This window comes from Lithobates pipiens, unplaced genomic scaffold (assembly GCF_037356315.1).
Source record: "Lithobates pipiens isolate NorthernLeopardFrog02 unplaced genomic scaffold, aLitPip1_a1.2 Scaffold_3, whole genome shotgun sequence".
Classification (NCBI taxonomy): domain Eukaryota; kingdom Metazoa; phylum Chordata; class Amphibia; order Anura; family Ranidae; genus Lithobates; species Lithobates pipiens.
Genome location: NW_027507790.1, coordinates 210119697 through 210146889, shown reverse-complemented (window position 1 = coordinate 210146889; position 27193 = coordinate 210119697). Strand labels below are relative to the sequence as shown.

The 27193-nt window shown below is 41.3% G+C and overlaps 1 protein-coding gene across 1 annotated transcript in view; it reads left to right on the top strand.

Annotated features, from left to right (window-relative positions):
- Positions 1-26690, top strand: part of ITGA1 (integrin subunit alpha 1) — a 223978-nt gene extending 197288 nt beyond the window's left edge. Inside the window, exons 22-30 of the mRNA XM_077462760.1 lie at positions 4151-4227; positions 7431-7520; positions 7658-7760; positions 9880-9993; positions 16288-16392; positions 19506-19610; positions 21903-21995; positions 22274-22390; positions 24912-26690. Of these exons, the coding sequence (XP_077318886.1) occupies positions 4151-4227; positions 7431-7520; positions 7658-7760; positions 9880-9993; positions 16288-16392; positions 19506-19610; positions 21903-21995; positions 22274-22390; positions 24912-24956 (849 nt within the window). The 3' untranslated portion in view covers positions 24957-26690. The remainder of the gene's footprint in view (positions 1-4150; positions 4228-7430; positions 7521-7657; positions 7761-9879; positions 9994-16287; positions 16393-19505; positions 19611-21902; positions 21996-22273; positions 22391-24911) is intronic.
- The last annotated feature ends 503 nt before the right edge of the window (positions 26691-27193 follow it).

Below are 27193 nucleotides of genomic sequence, written 5' to 3'. Positions count from 1 at the left end.
TGGGGGGTACCTGATGTTCATAGGACAATTCTGCAGAGGAGGGCATGAAGGTGGCAGAGGAGGAGGAGGAGAGGGTAGAGATCACAAGTCTGGCATTATCACCACCTGCTGTATGGAGTTGTCGGGGCACAACAAGCTGTAGCACCGAGCCCTGTCCTGCATCCTTTCAAGTTGCAAGCAGCGTTACCCAGTGTGCTGTGAACTAAATATATCATCCCTGCTCATGCTTGCTGGACCACGTATCAGTAGTAAGGTGGATTTTACGGCTGACTGCCTTGCCCAACAATGCCAGAACATTCCCTTCCACATGATGGTAGAGAGATGTAATGGCCTTACGTGAAAAGTAGTAGTGACCGGAAACCTGCCATTGTAGTAAAGCACATTGTGCAAATTCACAGAAGGAGGCAGAATCCACCAGTCTGAAAAGCAAAAGTTGGAGAGCCAACAGCTTTGACAAGCTTGTATTCAGACGCTGGGCATGTGGGTGGCAGGGATTGTATTTTTTTTTCTTGCTGCAGCAGATGGGGCTACAGTCTACAGCTGGTGGTGTGCTGCTGGCAGATCTACTGCTAGGACCAGGGACACCCTGTGCTATACTATCATCCCTGTCAGTGGAGGCTGCTGAGAGGTAATGACTCGGTATCGCAGGGGCATAGTGAAGTGGGTAAGGAGGAGGAGGGGCAGGTTTGTGCCCCTGTTGTGTGGCTTTTAGGTGCTCTTGCCAACGGGCTGAGTGGCTGGGCGTTAAATGCCTTGTTAAGCATGTGGTACCCAAATGGTGTTTTTGCCACGTTTGATGTGCCTGATACACAGTTTGCAGATAGCAACATTGCGCTCTGCTGCAGATGTGCTGAAAAAGGCCCAGATAGCTGAGCTTTGGGTTGTGGTTTGGGAGATAACAGCTGCAGAATGTGATGGAATAGGTTGGCTGCTCTCTATTCTTTCTTGATGTCAGCCTCCTTGGGGTTGTGCCGCCTCACCTTTAAACTGGCAGTAACGCACACCGAACTATATAGCGTTAAACTGTCAGTAACGCATGCAAAACTAATTGGCGTTAAACTGGCAGTAGCGCACACAAAACGATATGGCGTTAAACTGGCAGTAACACACAGAAATAAATGGCATTAAACTAGCAGTAAATCACGCGAAACTATATGGCGTTAAACTGGCAGTAGCGCACACAAAACGATATGGCATTAAACTCAAAAGTAAATGACGTTAAACTAGCAGTAACACACACAGAAATAAATGGTGTTAAACTGGCAGTAGTGCAATCAAATAGACAGTGTTGAACCATCACTACACTGACACTATCTGAACTGTCCCTACTCTAGCTATACACTAATATCAAAATTACTGACACTGACACAAGATTACACTACACTGAAACTATATGAGCTTTCCCTACTCTACACTAATGTATGTATGACTGACGGTCTCACTACACTACAGTGAAACTATCTGAGCTGTCCCTACTCTAGCTGCACACTATGCAATGCTGAATGATGGCCCTAATCACTACACTCACACTATCCCTAGACTGACACTAAACTAATATTCCTCACTGACAATTGAAGCAAAATAGCACAGTATGGCACACTAACTAACCAATAGCACTGAACAGAGCCCTGTTCTATCTCTCTCCATGCCAAAATCATACTGAAAATGGCTGCCATTAAAAGAATACTTTTATTCTGTGGGGCGGGAATAAGCCATTATTGGATAAAGTCATGATGACAGTGTTCAATCATGACTCTGACAGTGCTCTGTGTCGTGATTGGCTGAAGCTTTCACTGCTTCACCCAGTCAGGGTTTGCAATGCACTGTTCAGAACCGCAATGCATTGTGGTTGGTTCGAGGGGCTGAACAAACAGTCAAATTACCCGTTTGTTTGGCTGTTCGCTGAACACCCAAACAACGAAAGTTGTATATAGCTGTAAAACATAAGCGTATACTAAAGTGCAATGTGCAATATGTGCTTATTAATAAAGTGAAAGCAGGGGGAAGAAAATGTCACAGACCCGAACTTATGCTCAGGCCAAACCGTTCGCCCATCCCTATTGATCAGTCACACTTATAGACATAGAAACATGGAAGATGATGGTGATGGCAGAAGGCAGGTAAAAAGACCAAGTGATCTGCATCATTTTTTTTATTTATACAATATATGTTTTTGATTTTTGTTAACTTTTTTTGTCTGAGTATAGATCTATGTTTTTCCTAAGCATGTTTGAATCCACTAAGTCTCAGTTCACACTAGCGTGACTTCAAGGTCGCCTGACTTTGAAGCCACGCTGTGGAACATGACTTAATTGCGGCTTACAAACAACTTCTTTAATAGAAGTCAATGCAAGTCACTCCAAAGTCGCCCCCAAGTAGTGCAGGAATCTTTTTCTAAGTCAGAGCAACTAGAGTCACTTTGATTAGAACGGTTCCATTGCACTGACTGGGGCGTGACTGGTCAGGGGAACTGAGCCTTAGGCCCCTTTCGTTCGTCTTGACGGACACCGCTTGCTCAGCAGGGATTGCTCCATTGATCCCTGCTGAGCAGACAGATGACAGGCCCTGTCCTGTTGGAGTCCTACTCTCCTCTATGGGGAGATTGGATTAAAACTGACCGCCTGCCGATCTCATCCGATCCACCAAATGGATACAAAATAGGACCACAATTTGCTTGGATTTGGCGGACAGAATCGGTGGTGGACATGTCACCGCTGACATTCGCTTCTCCATAGGAGAGAATCTGTGGTCAGATCAGGTCCACCTGAAAAAGGGACAGGTGGACCTTATCGGACAGCCCGTGTGAAAGGGAATTCCTTGTTTGCTGACTTCCATCAGAACTAAGGAGCCAGTCAACAGTAATGCCACGTACACACGATCGCACATTCCAACAACAAGGCTCAAACTTGCCTTGCATATACACGGCCACACAATGTTGTCGGAAATTCGGAACATCAAGAACGCGGCAACGTACGACAAGTCGAGGAAATTGAAGTTCAGTAACCAGTGCGTCTCTTCTTCTTTATTCCGAGCATGCGTGGAACTTTGTGCGTCGGAATTGTGTACACACGATTGGAATTTCCGACAATGGAATTTGTTGTCAGAAAATTTGAGATCCAGTTCTCAAATTTTGTTTGTTGGAAATTTTGATGCAAAATGTCAGATGGAGCCTACACACGGTCAAAATTTCCGACAACAAGCTCCCATTGAACATTTCCCATCGGAAAATCTGACCGTGTGTACGCGGCATAAGTGGATTTAAACATGTTTAGGACAATCTATATTTAGACTAAAGACTTAAATAAAACCTTAAAAAAAAAAAATATATATATATATATATATATAAACTTGATAGACCACTTGGTCTCTTTTCTGACATCAATCTTCTATGTTGTGTCTATGTTCTATGTTTATATGTCAGTGTGACTGACATATAAAGATTTCTGCAACTCAAGATACTGCATCTTTCTTGGGGGAGAAAACAAAGTAATAGGTTTAAGATACAAGCATTAAACCTGGTCAAAAACACGCTCCACATGTCCCACAGGGTCAGTTTTAAACACATCAAAATAAAGTGCACTTCTGCCCAGACGATGGACATTAAATCAATGTACTTAGTCTTCACAAGCCATAACAAATAAAATAAAAAAATAAACTTTAAAACAAGCTTCCAATGACCTTTCAAGCTGCTTGCACTTTGAAGTAATTAGTTCTCAAAGAACCTCAGAGATCACAACAAAGACACTGAAGTCAGTTTTGAGCCCGGCATGTAAACCAGCAAATTTTACTAATGTAGAAGAAAACCAGCAGGTTAGGGGGGGTTGTTTTTCAGGGAATGGAATGTACTCCTGCTTGAAGCCTAGTAAGTTTATTGTGCCTAGAGTAGACTTTAACATTTCAGTGCTTCTGTTGTGAACTTTGAAGATTCATTTTTCCACAATGCATACAGCTACAAAGTTGAACGAGGGCGTGTTTTGAAATGCTTTTGTTTGTTCAGAATAAGCAAATACTTTATTGTGCATCGTCTGGGCACAGGTTTGCTTTTACCACTTGCTCCAGTCAGTCTTATAGTAATAAGTGTGTGTTTTTCAAATTTTGTATGTTACAGTATTAATGTTGTTTTTCATAGTTATTTGCTTGTTTCTTTTAGATAACTTTCACAGTTACATTCCAATTCAATGTGTCGCACCTCCTGGATAGAGTTTCAATATTTATTAATGCAACAAGGTACAACACTATGTTGACTGATTTTGTTTAATTGACTGAATGATTGATTGTTTGATTGATTGGTTGCATGATTATCAATATGACAAAGTCCAGGGCTCATTCATACTTTGTGTGGCGGCTGTCATCTTTCCACACTGGATAAGTACTAGTTACTACAGGGTCACTTAACCACTTAGCGAGAGCCTCACACACATATACTGTGGCAGGGCGGCCACTCTGTGCCAGAACCCATGCCTAGTATGTCACCTGACACTTATGGGTCTGGGGCACACACCACTGGCGGCCCACTCCTGATGTGATTGGAGACAGATGAAGCCAGGACCTGGTGATCATTTGTGAGTCAGGTAGAACAGCGGTCTGCTTATGTAAGCAAGGCAGAAGTGGTTAAAAACAATTGTTTTCTATGTGCCTCATTCACACCATAACATTGGTGTGATGTACAGTGCAGTAAAATACAGGCATGCTGCATGGATTGCACCACATGTCACGGCACTGCAGCGCATTACCCCATGATGCAGTGCAGAGACATAAATATAGTGTCACTTTGTGCACTTAAAAAAAAAGGAAAACAGAAAGGAAAATTTTAATAAATAATAATAATGTTCTGCAAAAGCTTTTCAACCCCCCCCCCCCACACAGCAGCTCACTGTGGGGCAAACTGACAACTGAGCGTTTAGTGTATGGGCAGTGTGAATGAGCCCTAAAACATCCACAACCTGAGCAGAAAAGCTTGTACGCTGCCAGCATGCTGCAGAAAAGAACCCTTGCTCTCATTGTGGAAGCAGTGGTCTCTCTGCAGAGGTCCAATAAAACTGCTGCTGCTGCCAGAGCTCTGCTGAGGACAGTTTTTTTTTACTGTTTTATAAAGAAAATCAGCTGTAATAACACCTTTTATTTTAATGCACCTGGAATAAATACTAAACAATAGTGATGCGCTATAATCAATATTCCACCCAGAACCTAAAGTGCAATGTGCAGATTGTGCAACATGCTAAGTTCAACAAAGTGACCATAGGGGGAGAGAAGACCACCACAACAACTCACCCCACCACTATAATATCTATAAGGCCGCGTACACACGGGCGGACTGTTCGCCCAACTTTGTCCGTCAAACAGTTTCGGCAAACAGTCCGCTCAAAATTAGCATGGACGGACATGGCCACACACGACGAACGAACAGTTTGCTGAAACCGTGCGCGATGACGTGAACGGCACGTACGACGGGACGAAAAATACGACGTCCTATACACTGCATTATAACTTTCGGCGTGAAAATCCTTTCTGAGCATGCGCGCAACTTTGTTTGACGAACAAGCCTACACACGAGCGGACTGTTCGCTGAAACAAGGTTTCAGCGGACAGTTTTACGGAATTTCCGAAAAACCTTGTTCGTCAAACTGTCCGCTGAAACTGTCCGCTGAAAGTCCACACACGAGCGGACTGTCCGCCCAAACACTGTTCAGCGGACAAAGTTGGGCGAACAGTCCGCCCGTGTGTACGCGGCCTGAGTGGTTCCAAAAAATATATATATACCACTAACTACATTATCAAAAATAGGTGAAAAGTGAATTGATCTAAATTAATAAAAATAAATATAAATAAATAGCCAATATATAGCTTTAAAACATACGCGTATATACTAAAGTGCAATGTGCAATATGTGCTGATTAAAAAGTGAAAGCAGGGGGAAGAAAATGTCACAGACACCCCTGACACTACAACACACAATGATACTAGATGAATGATATATCAAACATAAGTGTACAATGTGTCAAGAGGAAATACCATAGATCAATGTGTCAATCACTGTGAAACAGGTAATTGGGAGTTAATTTAAAAATAGAGGCTAATTAAAAAATCGAGGTAGAATGACTAGTCATAAAGTATGTGCAAACCTTGCAATAGGTTATGTTAGTCCCATCCCCCCACAGTTAGAACATACAGAGGGAACACATTTAACCCCTAGATCGCCCCCTAGTATTAATATCTTCCCTGCCAGTGACATTTATACAGTAATCAGTGGCTAGTTATAGCACTGATCGCAGTATGAATATCAATGGTTTTAAAAAAGTGTCAATAGAGTCTGACCTGTCCGCCGCAATGTCTCAGTCCTGATAAAAATCGCTCACATTACTAGTAAAAAAAAAAAAATACCATAAGTCAATAACCTATTTTGTAGGTGCTATAACTTTTGCAAAAATCAATACATATACGCTTATTATGTTTTTTTTTTTTTTTACCAGAAATTTGTAGAATACATATCAGCCTAAACTGAGGAAAAAAAACGTTTTTTTTTAATTGGGATATTTATTATAGCAAAAAGTAAAAAATTTTCGCTCTTTTTTGTTTATAGTGCAAAAACAGAGGTGATCAAATAGCACCAAAAGAACTCTATTTGTGGGGAAAAAATCACGTTTTTTGATGGGTGCAGTGTCGCACGACAACATAATTGTCAGATAAAGCGACGCAGTGCTGTATCGCAAAAAATGGCCTGGTCAAGAAGGGGGTAAATCCTTCTGGGGCTGAAGTGGTGAAATCTCTGAATTAAGAACTGTTTGCCTAACCCCATAGCTGTTAAGATGAATATAGCCTTCATTCTCCATTTTTTTCCAAAGCTTCTTTAAATTCTGTTTGATTTCTTATTATGGAACCGAAATAGTATATCATTACACACATTGACTATAGTACTGTGTGTTTCAAATACAAACCAGTCAATACACAGGGTAGTTCAATCCAAATTGGGTTTGCCTTTTTCTATCTATCTCAAACCTTTATAGCTTCTGGGCAGAAACATGTAAAAAAAAACAAAAAAAAAACCTTTAGTAAAATGTATGTCCATTACACAATATTAGTGTTAGTAACTTGTGTCTTGTTAAATACTTTGATAAACCAACCCCACTGAGGTTGATCTATTTCAATTTACTTTAATATAGGCTATCTTCTAATTAGTTCTGAATGGTTACTTAAGGTTTTTAAACTCTTCAGAGCCATTAGCTCTTTGCACTGGTAATTGAATAAGGATGTTTGTATAATATGATCACGTAGGAACTATTTCTGCAATGGTCATGTGTTTGGCGCCATAGTGAGATTTCCTGGTATTCTGCACCCCCAAAAAAATAAAAAAAATAGAAGACTATAAAATAAAGGATATAATAATAAAGTAATGTAAAGCAAAAGTAATATGTTGATGTTATCATTTTCAGTGACAGTGATGAGAAGCACAATACCTTACATGACAACAGAAGAGACCTTTCTTTTTCAGTGAGATATGAATCCGGACTTACCTTTACTGGGTATTTACTACCTATTTTTATCCATAATGTATGGTTGTGTCCATTGTACAAGCTGTTATTTTTAAATGTTCTACAAAAATAGTTATGTGTACTATATTTTAGATGTTATTAATTGGTTATTCTTTTCATTTACAAAGTTCTGCAAAAGAAGTCAGTGTTATTATTGCTGCCAATGACTCCATACCTGCTCAGATTAACTCCACTGATTTCATCGGGCCTGAAGTCAATCTGAATTATTTGGTAAGTCCTTGATATACAGTATATGTATGCAATAAGCATATGGGTTGACGGCTTGAAGTGTACAAAACAAAAAGGTAGAAAGCAATAGATCTTATTTACTAAAAGGAAACATACAACAGCATGGAGAAATTGAAGATAATTGGTATACTTGCAGATTTAGATGTACATACCCAACGATCGGAAACTCTTTTGGGGCCAATTTCCATCTATCCATTGCGGGACACGCGTTGACTTACTCCTGTGCCATTCATTTTGAATAGCATCCAAACACTCAAAAAATTAGCGAGGTCCAATTTTTTTGATGTCTTGGTGCTTTGGAAGGCCATTGATTTCAATGGGTTGCCTTGATGCAATGCACGTTAATGAGTAACATAAAGTAAAGTAACTTACATTAACACACTAGTACACTGGTGACCCCACAATGGGGCTAAAACTTTTTCACAGAAGGGAGTTTAACCACTTAAGGACCGCCTCACGCCGATGTACGTCAGCAGAATGGCACGGCTGGGCACAAGCACGTACCTGTACATTGCTTTTTAAGTGCCCAGACATGGGTCGGGAGCGCGCCGCCGCCGGCGCACGCCCGACCCAGTCCTGTGCTCTGTGACCATGGCCGCGTGACCTGCGGACCCGATCGCCGCTGGTGTCCCGCGATCGGGTCACAGAGCTGAAGAACGAGGAGAGGTCTGTGTAAACAAACCTCTCCCCGTGCTTCCCTGTGTGGCTGTCACCGATCGTCTCTTCCCTTTTATAGGGAAGGACGATCAGTGAGGTCACATGCCAGGCCACACCCCCTACAATAAAAAAAACACATAACCTCATACATAACCCCTACACTGCCCCCTAGTGGTTAACTCCTTCACTGCCAGTGTCATTTACACAGGAATCAGTGCATTTAAATAGCATGATTGCTGTATAAATGACAATGGTTCCAAAAATGTGTCAAAAATGTCCGATGTGTCCACCATAATGTCACAGTCACAATAAAAATCGCTGATCGCTGCCATTACTAGTAAAAAAAAACATTATAAAAATGCTATAAAACTATCCCCTATTTTGTAAACGCTATAACTTTTGTGCAAACCAATAAATAATCGCTAATTGCGATTTTTTTTTAACCAAAAATATGTAGAAGAATACGTATCGGCCTAAACTGAGGAAAAAAAATGTTTTTTTTATATATTTTTGGGGAATATTTATTAAAGCAAAAAGTAAAAAATATTGTATTTTTTTCAAAATTGTCGCTCTATTTTTGTTTATAGCGCAAAAAATAAAAGCTACAGAGGTGATAAAACACCACCAAAAGAAAACTCTATTTGTGGGAAAAAAAGGACGCCAATTTTGTTTGGGAGCCACGTCGCACGGCCACACAATTGTCAGTTAAAGCAACGCAGTGCCGAATCGCAAAAAGGGGCTTGGTCCTTTGGCTGCAAATTGGTTCCGGGGCTTAAGTGGTTAACAAGACACGTGCCTTACTCATTAAAATTAGAAGAAAAAAGGGTTAACCTTAAACTACATAGAGGGTTCTTTATTGTAAGAGTGGCAAAGATGTGGAATTCCCTTCCACAGGCGGTGGTCTCAGTGGAGAGCATTGATAGTTTCAACAAACTATTAGATAAGCACCTGAATGACCGCAACATACAGGGATATACAATGTAATACTGACCTATAATCACACACATAGGTTGGACTTGATGGACTTGTGTCTTTTTTCGAACTCACCTACTATGTAACTATAACTACAAATGGGCCCATATTAATCTACTGATCTGGGAAAGACTAGAACCCCAGCTAGTTTAACTGGTGTCTGTGTTCCTGGGGCAGATTTTCCCTCACTTCCTGTCTGGTGGAACCATGACAATAGGTGAGGAGGCTCCTGTCTACAGAGCCATAGATAGCAATAAAAGTTCAGCAGGGCTTCTAATCCTTCACCACTCTGTTTAAAACAAATATAAAGTCGTGGTTGGACATACTATTTGACCTCTGCTCTAGTTTTCAATCTACTTTGGTTGTATTCAGGCTGATAAATTTATATTTATGGAAAATATTTCAGAATTCCCCTAGCTATTTTAATTACTGCAAGTAAAGTTATGTTTAAATATTGTGTTCTTTATTTCAGATTAAGAAGGATGACTACATTCCTATGCCAAGGGTTACATTTCAACTTTCATTCCCATATACAACTCCAGATGGCAACATTCTCCTTTATGTGACCAATATGTCATTTTCTGATGTAAGTTCACTTTCATTACTATTAATTCTGCTTTCAATACCATAGCAATGCATGCTTCTTGAATCCAATAAGAGATAATTATTATTATTTTTTATCAGTTTTAAATGGTTATTTTAATTATAATAGTCCAAGGTCAATTTTGTGTATTTATTTAAGTTTACAAGCTGGTCATAGGATGTGTTATATGTCATATTTTGAATTACTTTATTAATTTATTTTATTTTTTTTCTCCCAAAAACTTTTTTTACAGGTACATTAATTATCCTTTGTTTAAATAGCACATTGAGCCTTTTAATGATAGTATGTTTGTGTTTTTTATAAGATTGTATTAATTCCTCAGTTAAAGCATATCTAAATCCAGGAAGAAAAGTGTAATATATTGCATCTTATCAGGCTTCATTTGTTTTAGTTTTTCAGGCTTTTTTTTTTTACATTTTATATGTTTTTATTAAACGTTTTTTAGACAAAAATAAAACTACAAACCCTTCAAACAAAACAAAAGAAAAAGCCTGATTTACGGTGCAAGAAAATACAGTTATTTCCCAGACATATTATACACACACGTAGGAATATGAGAAAGAGACACGTTTAGACTTGGTATAGGAGGATAAGTTATATTGGTGTAACTAGGTGCTTGGCTAGAGAGAGAGAGGAGGCAAATTAGGACATCGTGCTGTGGTTGTTCTCTGTCCCTTTGGGATCACCAGCCTGAATGAGTTAACATCATTGCACCTCCACTCAGCAGGGGGAGCTGGTGAGCAGAAGAACTCTGAATGATGGGAGATGCAGTTCAGGATGGGATCCAAGCTGTGGAAATCAATGGATGGTCAGACCATAATTCTCAAAAAGTGAGCCTGTTGGGAAGATGGGAGAGATATATATTTTACCAGGCAAAAGACAGGGGACTCTTTCTGTGCTGTGGGCAGATTGGAGAGTGTGCGCCTTTGCAATAGGATGCATGCCTACTATAACCTGTGACTGGAGTGCTAAGGGCCAGAGTGCTGAGAATCAGAGTTCTGTGCATCAGGGTGCTGTGACAAGTGTGCCCAAGTACAAATGCAGGTCAATCTCTGGACAGTGGAACTAAAATGTCTGTATTGTTGGTATTGGTGAGAAGACACTATTGCCATTAACCTGTTACTGCTAGCAGAGACAAAGCACATACGGACTGGACACTTGGCCAGACTTTGTAGCCTTTGGTTTATTTTTGGAATTCTTTGTGATTTGAAATTATAATTTTTTATTTAGTAACTTCAGTATTGGGGCACTTGATATTGTTTCACAGACTTTTATTCTTTGCATTTATCAGCAAGTGCATCCATACTGGGTGGGGTCGTTTTTTTTCTTTTTACATGGTCTCACTGATTGTGATGCACTGGCCTCTTTTTTTTTATTGTGAGTATATCAAATATTGCCTCACAGGTCAATCAGTTCAGTGCAGCTCTCCTTGGTTTTCATTTTTGTTTAGTGTTGTATAACATTTTGGAGTTGCAGCTTGGTAAATTTTTTAGTTAATAGCACAGTTTTTCTTGTTTATACTTGACCAGCAGCCTTTACCACTGCATGCACACTTTACTGGAACTGTACTTACATGCACCACTATAAAGACTGGGCCCCATCACTGGCTGGCTTAAGAATTAGGGCAAAGGACTGCCTCCTCAGATATCTGCTCTATAAGGACTTCACTTGCTGTCTACACAAAGAACTTTTTCTGCAGTGAGGTCTGAGGTCTGGGTTTTAACATAGTTATTCATATACAGTGAACTCTAGCAGGACAGTATACTGATCGCAGAAAAGTTATTACAGCACTGATTTTTATTGTGCTATTGATTAATGCCAACTTGCAGATTCTCAGGTATAGATTAATCTAAACATATAGGTTCTTAATCCAAACTGCTACAATATAGTAACTCTTTTGTCTATGGATTTGTGTTTGACGCATACATTTGTTCCTATATGTACATAAGACCATCCACGTTACAATACAGTGAATTTATTTATTCCAAACCAGTCTAGTTTTTGCTTATTGATGTGGAACTGTAGTGTGTGCAGGATATTTATATTTGTGCTAGTAATAGTAGTGTAATATCCTCTCTGCTTAACCTGGTGTGTCAGAGGGGCTGAGGTTGTTCACCTTCACATGGTTTACATGCAGTCATAATGGCCCAAAAGCGTGTGCAGTTTCCACTAAACAATAAAGTATAAGAGAAACAATATCAAAACTGTGCGGTCCCAGTGAGACACTCAACCAGCAAATGAATCTGAATGCAAAGATCAAAGAGTCTTTTAACACCTCAAAGAGAATTTACTGACTGGGGCAGCCAGAATATGTAGCAGCCGTGCATGGCAACCAATCAGCTTCTAGTTTTCATTTTAAAAGCTTAAAGTGGTTGTAAACCCCCCTGAGACATTTTTACATATAGGTAAGCCTATAATAAGGCTTATCTATGTAGCACTAACCCCCGAAGGAGCTGCTGAATTTTTCTGGGCTTAACGATTAGCTCTACCAGCTCGTAACTCATTGTTCTTGTTTAGGGGTTCCCAGGGTTGATGACCCAGTAATTGTAGAGACCGACACTTGAATTCCTTGTTAGGACTTTTATTTTGCATGAAACGGTTGAACAAACTCAGTCTCTAAGGCCGCGTACACACGGGCGGACTGTTCGCCCAACTTTGTCCGCTGAACAGTGTTTCAGCGGACAGTCCGCTCGTGTGTGGGCTTTCAGCGGACAGTTTCAGCGGACAGTCTGACGAACAAAGTTTTTCGGAATTTCCGTAAAACTGTCCGCTGAAACTTGGTTTCAGCGAACAGTCCCCTCGTGTGTAGGCTTGTTCGTCAAACTAAGTTCCGCGCATGCTCAGAAAGGATTTACACGCCGAAAGTTATAATGCAGTGTATAGGACGTCGTATTTTTCGTCCCGTCGTACGTGCCGTTCACGTCATCGCGCACGGTTTCAGCAAACTGTTCGTACGTCGTGTGTGGCCATGTCCGTCCATGCTAATTTTGAGCGGACTGTTTGCCGAAACTGTTTGACGGACAAAGTTGGGCGAACAGTCCCCGCGTGTGTACGCGGCCTAAGTTGGGAATAGAGGGTATGAGAATAAAGTTTAGCTCAGATGCTTAGAACTGCTGACTTTCTTTGTACACAATCCAGGGAATAGCCACTCATAACTGGATTATTTAACTGTTGGATAAATCCTTGAGCTTGGATCTAACAGCCAACAAGTAATTCTAACTTTTCAAAGTCCCTCACACAGACTTGGTTGAAGAACTTAGTTGTAACCGGAAGGTTAGAGGTAGGAACTTTCCTTACTGTACCAGAATCTTTCAGCTGGTCTGTCGATGCCATAAAAATTGTGGATTCAATCAATGTCCATGACAACTCTGCTTCCAGGCTCTTACTGAGTAGCCAGCCTCATGCGTGGCTCACCTACCAAAGAGTCCTCCCCTGGTCGCATGTAGAGTTGCTGGGCCTCTCCAAAGTCGCAACGGCATCGGAACACTTTAGAATCCTCCTTCCAGTTACTGTGCCTCGAACTAGCCATTTTAGAGGCTCGAGAATGGATGGATCCACACCCCAGGCCATGAGGGCCCCTGGGGGCTGGTCAGAAGGATCAGGACCATGGAGTCAGCAGCAACTTCTGGACCAGAACCCAGAATCACGTGACTTCGGCACCTCAAGTACCCTCTCCCGGAATACACAGTGAGCAAACGCACCCACTGATTGGCTCCGAGAGAGATTGATACCCAATGTGTCCAACCAGACTGCATTCTAAGGCCCCTCACAGGTGTACAACCCCACCTATGACCAGGCAGAACTTCTATACAGCCCAGCCAAACTGATGCCAAAGCATAATTTTGAACCATTAACCCCAAAACTCAACTACAGTTTTGGGCAAAAACTAAATTTAAGTACATAGCGCGTACTCATTAGGAGTACCGGCGCTACATCTATATGTACTGAAAAATAAATGTGTGCAGTTTAGGAGATATGTACCTTGTAGTGCGCCAATGACATCATTGGCGTTTCTTCCCCAGCGTGTGCCATGACTGGTGGCTCCCACGCGCATGTTGAAATTTGAAGTTGATTGGTTACTGCAATGCTTCTCAACCTTTTTTCAGTCAAGGCACACTTTAAAAATTATGGACAGTCTTGAGGGACCCCATTCTAAAATGTAAAAAAATATTCTAATAGTTTTGCATAATGCAGCAACATCCACACAAGTAGGACTCCCAAAATTAAAGGGATATATTCTTCCAAAGCAAATACACGTTTGCAAACTGGTACTGACTAGCATGGCAATGTTTCTCTTCTCCCTCAGTTTTTCTCCATCACTCAGATAAGTTGCCTTTACTGCTGATGGAGAGGAGCAAGGAAGAGTCAAACAAGGATGCCATGCAGGAGGCTGACATTCTCCTTATCAAATGATGATGTCATTGGTTTTTAGGATGCCAGAAGCTAGAATGTTGTAATGGTGCACAATGAAAACCTGTGGCTTTGTTTAACTAAAAGACAGCTTTATCCACACACCAAATTTTGGGGCAATTTTTTGCCATTTTGCCAAGGCACACCTGAAGAAACCTCAAGGCACCCTGAAAAAGGCTGGGTTACTGTATATACCTGCTTCAGATTTTGTCTGCTCTAGCTTCTCCCTGGTTTTCTTCAGAAAGGCTTCTGTGTTAAAAATGGGTGGGACAGCAATAGCAAAGACTATTGGACTAGCCAGCGAGATCATAGTAGTGAGTGTTTACAGGTTGAATTCCTAGACTGATGATTGGTAATTTTTCCAAAAGCAATACTTCCATCCATTTCCAGTAGCTATGTCTTCAAAGGCGGAGGATGGTTTGATACCCATTTAAGTATAACCATTCTACTTGCTACAAAGAGCATGGAAAGGGACAGGGGGGTATCACTGACCGGTAGAGAGAAGTCAAAAGATTCCACAATACGTGTACATAGATTGTTGGTCAATGTAGAACTAAAAAGCAGAATTAACAGAAGATATAATGCCCTCCCAATAACACACCAATTTTTGGCATCTCCAAAGTAGGTGTAGTAAAGCTCCTTGATTCGTTCTGCATCTGGAACAGCAAGGGTTTTGTCTTAAGCTGGCTGTTCCTCCATCCACAAAATCAGGATGGATGGAGGAATCGCCCTCCCCACAATTCTGTTCTAACAGTGGTACTCATATCTGATCAACAACATTTTCTAACTTGTTCATTCGATAGAAGTCAATCTAACAATTGACTTCTGTCTAACAAGGATGGCCACACGCTGATCAACATTTGGCCGGTCCCTGCTTAACCAGCCAAATTATCATCCATTCATAAACACTTTTAGGCCTATTTTGGGGGGGAAATCAGGGGCATGATAAGATCTATGCTTTATGAAAATCTGGATCAGCCTATGAGAGACAGAGACTTTTTTCCACTAGGCTCTTTCAACTTCTCATTTGAAGTTTGTCAAGCTGAATAGTGTTGGCTCTTAAACTGGCCATTTTAGCAACGTATGCTAGCAGATTGACCTTGCATGGAGCGCCACCTGCTGTCTTCATGTTGAATATGTTATGTGTGATATTTCATATTTGCCTAAATTGAAAAATTTTCTGCATTACATAAAGTCAAACCCATGTTGGGCAAAGCAGCAGGCTTGATTAAATGCTCCTCTCTGCAGCAGTAAATGTTTACCTCTAGCTGAAGTTTATGCAGGGCAGGGTTTTCTCTCTGCCCTTATGTGACAGTACAGGACCAAGCACCAAAACTGTCAGTTGTTAAAAAATAATGAGTCACATGCTAAAGAGTATGTATTTTTGCTCACCTCTGGCCGCTAAACAGATCAGTTTGGGGACAAAGAAACATTAAATTATTTGCTGCTGAGTGCAAGGTAATAAAGCAGCATGGGCAAAGCACAGGCTTGCGTTAAAATAATTATAATATTAATTAATGAAAGTATTAAACATAAAGTGTATTACCTGAGGGAGGAGCTTAAGGGCTCTTAAAGCTTATATATATATATATATATATATATATATATATATATATATATATATATATATATATATATATATATATATATTTATATTTAATATTTTTAGCTAGCCACTAAAAGTTAACGTGTTGCCTTCTCTATGTATCCTTCTCTAACACAGTAAGTACACCATATTTTTGTTCTTGCTTGCATAGAATATATTTAAAATATTATAGATTATAATTAGAGGTAAAATCTGTCATACAGAATACATGAATTGTGTATTTAAAATTTGGGATAACCTAAAATATGCTTTATTTCCAGAATGTGATGTGCAATGTTGATCAGCTTTTGGATCCTCTAAATATATATTCAGGAACAAAATATGTCCTGCAAAAGTTTGAAGAAAAAATAAAAGATACAATAATGGTAAAGCTTTATTCGTTTTATTTTCCCTTTGACTTGTGTCTTTTTTCTATTTAAACAACACTATGGGGGTTATTTACGAAAGGCAAATCCACTTTGCACTACAAGTACAAACTACAAGTGCAAAGTACAAGTGCAAAGTACACTTGAAATTGCACTGAAAGTGCACATGAACGTGCAGTTGCTTTAGATCTGAGGGGGACATGCAAGTAAAATAAAAAACAGCTTTTTAGCTTGCACATGATTGGATGATAAAATCAGCAGAGCTTCCCCTCATTGTAGATCTACTCATCAGATTTACAGTGACTGCACTTCCAAGTGCACTTTCAAGTGTACTTTGCACTTGTAGTGCAAAGTGGATTTGCCTTTTGTAAATAACCCCCCTATGTAACTATGAAACAAAGAAAACTACAACAAAAGAAAAAGTTTTTTTTTTTTTTTACATCCTGATACTTTTGCCAAAAAAAAAGATGTCTCATGTCAGCACCTTACCTAGTACACCATACTGGAATTTTGTGGGTTCTTTTGGATGCATTATTTTCTTCCAATAATCAGGAAATATGCTGCTAGTTTAGTTACAGTAGCTCCAGCCTAACCGATCCTACTGTATGAATGTGATAGGGACGTCGTAAAGAATATATAATAAGCTATCTTCAGGGTTACCAGTCCCACTCCTGGATTTGGGCACTTTATGCGAGTGGCTATGTCCGTGGACAAATACTCACACAGCTAATACTAATGCTGATACTACAGCTAATGCTCATTCCCATGCACCTAATGTTCATTCCCATGCACCTAATGCTCATTCCCTGGCTAATATCGAACATGCACAGACATGTAGGCCCATCTGTGTGCACCAACATGCATAGGCACGCATGTTGACTCGCATAGGTGCCAAGCTGCCTATATAAAGGAGACCTTAATGTCTGCTGGATCACTGGATGTTGTTCAGCTTCCCCAAACCTTTGTTTTGATGCTCCTGCTTTTGCTGTCTTGTACCTCTATCACCACCTTTAGGAATGCTTGGACCAGAGCAGCAAGGGAAGCCCTCTCATTACCTCTGCCTCCAACCAAGGTATGTGACAGGCTAGCATAGGGACATTATCCCCATCTGACAGGGACAGTGCTTAGAGGTAGGGACGGGTTCCGGAGGAGTAGGGAAAGTGCAAGAACTATGCCAACCTCTCCCCTTTGGATGTGGACCAGCCAGGCCGCATTGCACTCTTCATTGCAGATGCTGTCAGCATCTGTAAGTCAACGTAAGTGGCTCCGGATTGCTGTGCATACCTGCAGAGCAGTGTCAGTGCGTCCCCTCTCTCCGGTATGACCAATGGATAGACTCATGCATGGCATGAATCTATCCATTGCTGCCGCTGCTACCCCCTATTCAGGCGCCCATCCCCTTTTTCGGGCGTCGGGCGCCTGAATTACATCAGCGGGGGTGTTTTTGAATCAATTGGCCATAGGCTCTACTAGGCGTCACAATGGAGTTCACTCAGATGTGTTAGAACAGCAAATTAATATTCACTGTCCTAACACTGGACCATCTCTCCACAAATCAGGTGCTCGGGTCTGTTACCCGTCACCTGATTGGCTAACACGACAGGTGCTGTGAATGGAGGAGAGGACAGGAAGAGACACGTAGAGGACACCACTCGGAGGACACCACTCACCGCAGGTGGGGGGGTTACAGTGGCAGCATTCAATGGCACAGTGGCAGCTTTTGATGAACGCAGTGGCTGCCATTGATGGGCACAGTGACGGTATTTGATGGGCACAATAGCAACATTTGATGGGCACAGTGGCGGCATTTGATGGGCACAGCTGAGTCTGTTGAACAGTTTTGTTTGGCTCAAATAAACTCCCCATAAGGGATGGCATTGATGGTGTGGGATGGATGACAACTGGCTGCAAAAAGTTTAGTGTTACCAGAGCATGGTTTCCTATAGGTGCATGTTGAAACATCTCCCGTAGTTGGCGCCCTTTAGCGTGATGTCTAAAAAGTTGATACTGAAAGCATCATGCTCAATTGAAAAATGCTAATTTAACTGATTGTCATTAAGGCATTTCCAAAATTCATGCAATCCTATAGTGTCACCATCCCACACCATCAGGAGGTCATCAATATAGCGACAATACCATACAATCTGCCTAGGAAAGAGGTTGCTGGGAGAGAACAAAAATTGTTCCTCCCACCAACCCATGTAGAGATTCGCCATGGACGGTGAGAATCTAGCACCCAATGATGCCCCACAGCGCTGGACCTAATAAATGCCATTGAATAAAAAATAATTGTGCTTTAATAAGAGCTCAACACTTAAAGTGGTTGTATAGTCCTTTTTACAACTTTTACCTACAGGTAAGCCTATAATAAGGCTTACCTGTAGGTAAAAAAAATATCTCCTAAACCTGTACGGTTTAGGAGATATTCCCCTCGCAATGCGCCGCTGACATCAGCGGTGCATGCGCACAGTGGATTCTTGGCTGAAAGTCCGGCAGACTCTCCGTGCGCACGCACAGGAGTGACGATATCACGGCTGCGGCCACTCACAACGCCAGAGCCGCAATACCCGGAATACACGCCGAGGGAACATGTCAGCTCCCTCTGCGTGCATCTGGCAAGATGTCGGGCCTCATTATAAAGTAAGTATTTCATAATGCGTACTAGCTCATTATGCCTTTTCCCTTGCAGGTATAAAAAAAACCTCAGCGGGTTTACTACCGCTTTAACAAAATAAACTCCTGTAGCCCCTGAGAATAGGAGCTATAGCGTCGAAGATATTGGATGGCCTGAAATCCAGCGCTGTGGGGGATCGACAAATAAAGTGCCCTCACATACAGTGTAGCCCACACATAGATAGATGTCCATTTGATAGATGTAATATTGGATAGGACTGTCTAACCATTCTCCCAAACGCTCCAATAAGGAACCAATTGGTCCCTGTAACGGACAATCAGTTTTGTGAATTTTAACTCATCGTATGGCTGCACATTTTCCAAATTGGCTGATTTCCTGGAGTTTGGCTTTAAATGAAGTCTGAATTAATTGACTCTTTATACAATGTATACATTTTCTTGTGACATGAATAAAGCTTTTTTTTGTTTGTTTAATACAGGACTGCAAGAGAATGAGGTGCTCCTCATTTAATTGCACTGTTGAGCCCTCTGACAGCACACACATCAACATATCATTAAGAATATGGAAATCAACTTTCATTAAGGTAGTTGCACTTTTCTTTTCCTTTCCTCTGGATAATACTTTACCAGAATACCAAAACTGCTCATAGACCCAATATGACTACTGTGTAATAGGGCTTTTTTTTTTCACTCTGAATGGGAGGATAACCATTCCTTTTAAACTATGTTTCCTGCCTTTCTGTGGACACTCATAAAAAATGTTAAAGAGAGACAGGGCTTTTTTTCTATGCCCCCTTTACGGCGCACCACATGAAATAGTGGGTGTGGCTAAAGTGCACTAATAGTGGGAGGGTATTAAAGGGAAATTGTTAAAATGTACCTTTTGGAACATGTTACATGTTCCATCCATATTAAGGGTAGCGCATGTAACACATTGCAACAGCTGCAGCCTTCCCCCCCTCCCTGTGATAGCAAGCGGGGGATCTTCTCCCTGAGCCAGCTGTCACTATTTGGAAATCACAGCCACACTGCCATATGATTCACAGTTTCCTATGAATGCATGAACTACAACTACCTGCAACCATTATGGCTGACGGTTTGTAGCTCTGAATGGACTGCGAGGCTGCAGTGTAAACAGTCAGCTTGTAAACAGTCAGCCAGAATGAAGGTATGGGCTGAAAGCTGCAAGGTTTGTCTGCAGGAGTCTGGCATTGCACTCTTAATCCACTGATCACTGATGCAATCCTTTCCAGGCTCCTTAGGAAAAAAATAATAAATGCACTTATTTTTCCTGTAAAATTATGTGCATTAATTATTTTTTCACAAAAAGTGAACTTATCCTTTAAATACCAGGAGGGTGTTTTTCGAACAGAGTGCATAGTTATCAACATTTCAAATAGCGTTCCAGAGACACCTTTTTAGTTGTGCACTCATCAGCAACCAATTGTAAAATGTACTTTATGTGAGGGGTGTTCATCTATGTATGACGTATATAATGGTATGTGCAGGAAAGGAGTGTTGTTTGAATGATGGTGTGTGCAGGACAAAAGTGCAGTGCAAGATATTATGGGGTTTATTTACTAAAACTGGATAGGGAAACATCTGGCGCAACTCTGCATAGAAACCGAAAAGCTCCAGGACTTCAACTGAACAAGTTGAAGTTAGAAGTTGATTAGTTACGTGTAGGAAATTAATGCAGAAGGTGTGACAGTAGGTAGTACGTGCAGGAGATGAGAGCAGAGTATATGACTAGGTAGTATGTTAAAGAGAGGAGTGCAGAGTATATAACACAGTGGCGGCCCATCCATAGGGGACACCCAGGCACCGCTTCACCTCCAGTAGTCACAAAAAATGTAAAAAAAAAATAAAAAATGATTTTTTTTTAAATGTCCTTTAACTAAGTGCACTGTGTTCGGGCGCCAGTGCACTATGGAAAGCGCCACATCAGTGTAATCACGAGATTACAGACATGGCGCTTCATTGGCGGAGTGTCGAGCTGCTTTCCAGCACAATCGATTGCACTGAGCAGCATCCGGGTGCTTTGTTGTCAGTGTGATAACAAAGTCACTTCCGGCGGGCTGCAAAAAGATGGCCGCCGTGAGGACTAAACCCCCTGTGTACATATATATTAAATACACTGCCTGCACGCCACTAAGTAACCTGCCTGCCTAATCTAGCTGTCCATACACTATACAAGGCCATTATGTAAGCAGCCTTATATAGTGTGGGACGTGGACTTAGTCCCCCTGAGCCATGATTTGCCAAAGGCACCCTGCCTTTGGCCAATTATGGCTCTTGCAGCAGAGCACACTGTGATTGGCCAAAGCATGTAGGTCAGGTGCATGCTTTGGCCAATCATCAGACGTCAATGCACTGCGATCTCACAGTGCATTATGGGGCATTCCGCAGCGCTCGAATTTCCTACAAACACCCCATATGTTTGGTTTGTTTCCAAGCAAATGAACATCCGATGTTTGAGTAGAACTTACATTCAACTTGAACTACAGACTCATCCCTACAGAATATATAACAGTAGGTAGTATGGTCAGCAGAGGAGTGTAGAGTGTGTGAAGTTGGGTAACATGCTCAGTGACAAGTGCAAAGTTTATGATGGCAGGTAGTGGCAGGCAGCATATAACCAGTGATTTGGTAAGAGACGAGAACTGCTAGTATACAGTTTGAATGAGCTGTCAGCACTCCTTAATGCACAGCAAGTCAGACATGAATCTGCATTGCCTTCTACTGTAACGTTGTGTTGGGATGTCAATCAAAATGAATGGTACACAGATTAAAATTTTCAAAGACATACAAGCGACATATGAAATCAATAAATCACAATGGCAGGATATTCTTAAACACCAATGTCTATTCTACAGGCCAGTATCCACAGCTTGAATCTAGTTTTAAATGCTGCACTGAAAAGTGAGAATGAAGTACTCATTTTAAGGAAAGACAGTGAAAATTATGAGGTAAGTACAAGCCTACGAAAATGTTATAAATTGGAGTTCTATGTGAAACCATTGTATCCCACAGGGAATTGAGCACTTTACTGAAGATGGAAATATCCTTGAAACATGAATTCCATAGTGGTGCAGAAGAATTCCGCCACCAGTCTGCAATAAAGTGTTTTTTCCTATAAAATAAATCTTCAGATTCCTTTGCTTATGGTCACAATCTTTCTGTGTAAATGTTTGGAAAATGAAAGGCTTTATTTTTGTCTTTATTTTTTCTTTATTTTTATCTGCAGACAATGATTAAACTATCTAAAGAGTTGGAGTATGGGAAGGTACCATTCTGGGTCATTCCACTAAGCATTATTATAGGTTTACTTATATTAGCGCTCATCATTTTTGCAATGTGGAAGGTATGTATGTCTATATTCTGACTGGTAATATTTTGAGGCATGTGTAAACCCTAAGGCTCAGTTCACACTACCGCAACTTGGGATCCGACTTGTCAGACCTCAAGTCGCCCCAAGTTGCTTGACATCAGAAATTCCATTATAGTCAATGAGAGCCATCTTGATGCACACTACTGAAGTCGCTCCGACTTCAGAAAAGGTTCCTGTACTACTTCAAGGAAGACTTCTAGGCAACTTGTACCCATAGAATTCAATAGAAGTCGCCTCCAAGTCGGATCTCCATCTATATTGAGGCGACTTTACAGGAAAAGAAACCTGCCCGCGAGAATGTGTTTCCAGCTCAATTCCATTGCGCTGGTTCTCGGCGACAGGGTACTGTACATCTCACGCTGGCTGCAATAGGAAAAACAGCGACAATGTCACCTCTCTAATAAAAAAATGGCATGGGTTCCCCTCCAGGGGCATACCAGGCCCTTAGGTCTGGTATGGATTTTAAGGGGAACCCCCTACGCCGAAAAAACTGCGTAGGGGTCCCCCAAAAATCCATAACAGACCCTTATCCGAGCACACAGCCCGGCCGGTCAGGTAAGGGGGTGGGGACGAGCAAGTGCCCCCTCAACCCTACCAGGCTGCATACCCTCAACTTAAGGAGGTGGGTGCTTTGGGGAAGGGGGCTGCCCTGTGGCCCCCCCACCCCAAAGCACCTTGTCCCCATGTTGATGAGGACATGGGCCCCTTTCCGACAACCCTGGCCATTGGTTGTCAGGATCTGCGGGCGGGGGGCTTTTCAGAATCCGGGAGCCCCCTTTAATAAGTACATCGTACCCCTACCCATTCACCTGGGGGGGAAAAAGTGTCCATAAAAAAAACACATTAGACAGATTTTAAAGTAATTTATTAGGCAGCTTCGGGGGTCTCTTCCAACTTCGGGGGTCGCTTCCGACTCCTCCGCTCTCTCCGGCCTCTTCTCCCACTCACCGGCCTCCTCTCCCAATCTCCGGTTCTACTCCCGGTCTCCTCCGCTATCTTCTGCTATTTTTCGCTAGCGGTGGCCCGGTCTTTTCTGTCATCTTCTTCCCTCTTCTCTTCTTCCGATTTTGACACAACGCACTCTTCTGCTGTAATGCTGTGTGTGAGGTGTGCAATGACTTATATAGGCGCGGGGCGTGGTCACCGGGTGATGTCACCCGGAGACCCCGCCCCTTATGATGTCACAGTCCCAGCATAAGGGGTGGCTAATAAATTACTAAGGACATTCATTGAGCAAAATTAGGGAGGCCAACTGAGATGGTTTTGCAAAGCTATGCAACCTATTTGCCATTGTAGATAAGTCACATATTCCCTCATAGCAGGCACACACAATTAAAATTTTTCCATTAGGGAATTTAGGAAAAAAAGGCAAAATAATAATATTATCAAAATGAATATAAATCTGTCTTACTGTTCTTGCTGTCTGTAAGAACTGATAAACTTCATCCCAATGTTTTTAGCAGTTGAAGGCTTATTGACATCAAAATCAGTAAAAAATAAAAGTGTTTATTTGATTGATCTTTAACTGTATCTGTTACAAGCAGCTGTGATACAACATGTACAAATTTACAAATTAAAACACAACTTGATGCAATTATTTAATTGCCACGAAAAGGGGGGTAAAACCATAAAATGGAGCACTGGCTGCAGTGTTGTTCCCTGCAGTAAAGGCTTCTGCCACTAGATGTCCTCAGTCTTTTGGGTTGACATGAATCATGCCCATTATGATTCAACCCAAAAGACTGGGGACATTCTGTGAGTGCAGGTCAACAAGGAACTGCCTCTTGGGGGGTACCAACATGGCACCCTGCACACACATAGCAATGCAGAATTCATAATGTTTATCTCTGCATCACATGAGGGGCTTGAAAACATCTGAAAAGGTATATATAAGTCTTCAGGCAACTTGGAGGGAGACCGGAGCCTGCAGTTGGGTTTTAAAGAATAAATCCTTCTTAAATGGTGTTTTGGTACTGGATGGTAATTTTTGTTTTTATCACACACTGCTTGATAATGTCTCTGACACTCTAGTGATGAATTATCCCATTTTAAACTCTGTAAGCTACTCCTATTTAATTCCTTGTAGGCATGGGTATTACTACCTCAATCAAGTAAAGGCTTGACAAAAGGCAATGGGGTAGATTTGCTAAGGCCGGAGCACTCAGAATCTGGTGCAACTGTGCACAGTAGCCAATCGGCTTCTAACCTCAGCTGGTTCAATTGGGCTTTGACAATAAAACCTGGAAGCTGATTGGTTTCTGTGCAGAAGTAAGCCTGATTTTGCTTTCTCCAGCTTTAGTAAATAAATCCCAATGCCAGATGGGAGAACTAACTACTAGAGGTCTAGAGAGAGAAATGCAGAATGTACTGAACCACGTCTACACATAACCTGTAATGGAATATACATTTTGGATGCTCTTACCCTTTAGCTTAAATAAATATATTTAGGAATAACAGAAAATAATATATATATATTTTTTTTTTTGCTTTACAGCTTGGCTTTTTTAAAAGACCACTAAAGGAGAAAATGGAAAAATGAGAAGAAACTTTTGTTTTACACAACATTCAATGAATACTTGAACAGTGACTCAGGCTTATTTGTAAAGTAATACTGAAATGAAAATTACGTTTTTTGATTCTTAAATTTTTTTATAGACAGTTTTATTGACTAATGAACTTGTTTTCTATACTTTAATTGGACAATTCTCTTGGGGACCTGATCATACGACAATGAAAAGCACAAATGTTTCTGTCCTGATCCACAATGCAAAAACCCATCATGCTGTGAATGTAGGTGTCTGTGTGTCATACTTACTGTAGAAATCAGCAAGGTATGCAGTATCTTTGCATGGATGGAGATGGGCCAGCTTGGCAATTGCTATTTAGAGTGGTTTGGACAGAATCCTGCTCCTCATCTTCATGGAACAATGAAATTTAATTTTGCATTGAGGTAAATAACATTCAGAAGATGCTGCAAGCTGTTTTGTGGGCATTACCTGATTATGACCATGAGCAATCTCACAGCCTGAAGGCTCTCTTTCTTCCAAGGCCCTGTAGTCAGACTCAATCTTGATGATATTATTAAAGACTGTTTTTTTCCTATCAGAGTAATCAACAGGCATTTTCAGTGCAAGGTGTTATGTAAAATGAATTTAAAAGAATCATAATTTATCTCTTTTTGATGTTAAATGCAGCTGGAAAGCTAGATTGCTCCTGCATGCTGCTCAACAGCAGGGATGAGCTAAGGCAGGGTCTCCAAACTTTCTAAACAAAAGGGCCAGTTTACTACTCACTTCAGACTTTAGAGGGGCCAGACTATGGCCACCGGTGAATAGAAAATGTCCCTGCATCAGTTGGAATAAGCAATGTCCCATCACTGGTGTCTTGGTTGGAATTGTGCCCCATCATTGGTGTAATCTGGCCCCATTTTTTGTGTCATTGGGAGGAATTGTGTCTCATTTTTGGTGTCATTGGGAGGAGTTCTGTGCCATCGTTGGTGTCATTGGGAGGGATAGTGCCCCAACATTGGTGTCATTGGGAGGAACTCTGCCCCATTGTTGGGATGAACTGTGTCCCTTTGTTGCCACAAGGGCCAGTTAAAGTGGAAGTAAACCCATCGATTTAAACAGTTAAAAAAAAAAGGCATGCCGGGAATGCTAACTGCACATTGGCTGTGCTCTCAGCCAAACTATCAAACCATCCAATGGCTGGTGTCATAACGAATCACATGGGCAGCACCATAGCAGTTGAGGATTAAACAGAGGCAAAGATGGCAGCTTCCTTGGCTTTAAAAGCAAGCAAAGGGCAAGCATCTGGCTCCTGGGCCACAGTTTGGAGACCACTGAGCTTAGGTTTGGGCCAAACTCAGTTCAGCTTGAACCCATGGAAAACTGTCACATGATAGAAGGCTGTCATTCCAGTCATTCCAGTCATCTGCAGCTATCTGACATGGCAAAGGGTCAGGAATGCTGATGACATCCTTGACCTGATATAGCCACCTCGCTATACTTAGACAATGTCATTGACCATATGAGCTCACCATTCTTGCTCCAAAATTAGTTTTAATTGGAATATATATTTTAACGTTCATTTTAATAATGTACAAAAGAAAAATATTTCCTGCAATAGTAACTAAGGTCATTGAAGCACGTGTACATGTTCTTACAATGCCAGCCAACTTCATTATGGTCAAATACTTCCCATGAAGGGATTGCTTTGCCCTTGTTCAGCTTTGGATGATAAACTGAATAGAATAAACCCAGATTGGATAAGATGTACTCCTGGGTTTTTTGGACTGATGTACACACAGAAGTATGCACAGGTTGGATCCCTGAGCACCTGCTGGACTGCCACTGATTACACAGACCACATTGATTATATTGTGGTCAAATATCCCAATAGCTACACAAGCTAATTGTAGAATTATCTTATAAGTAGCCTTGTTTGTATTTATTTGCCTCAGATAAGACCTGAAGATCTGAATTGCATTGAGAGAACCAACATAAATTCAGACTTTTATTTGAACTACTAGGTTAAATTGAATGATAATCCTTACAATGAACTTATTTTATTTGCTCTGTTTGGTATTCTGTTGAAAGTGTTTTGTTATACACTATATTACCAAAAGTATAAAGACATGGATGAGTACGTTTGGGGTGGGGGAACTTGACATGTCTGCACAGACTCCTGACCTCAATCCGATAGAACCCCTTGGGGGTGAATTAGAGCGGAGACTGAGAGCCAGGCCTTCTCGTTCAACATCATTGGCTGACCTCA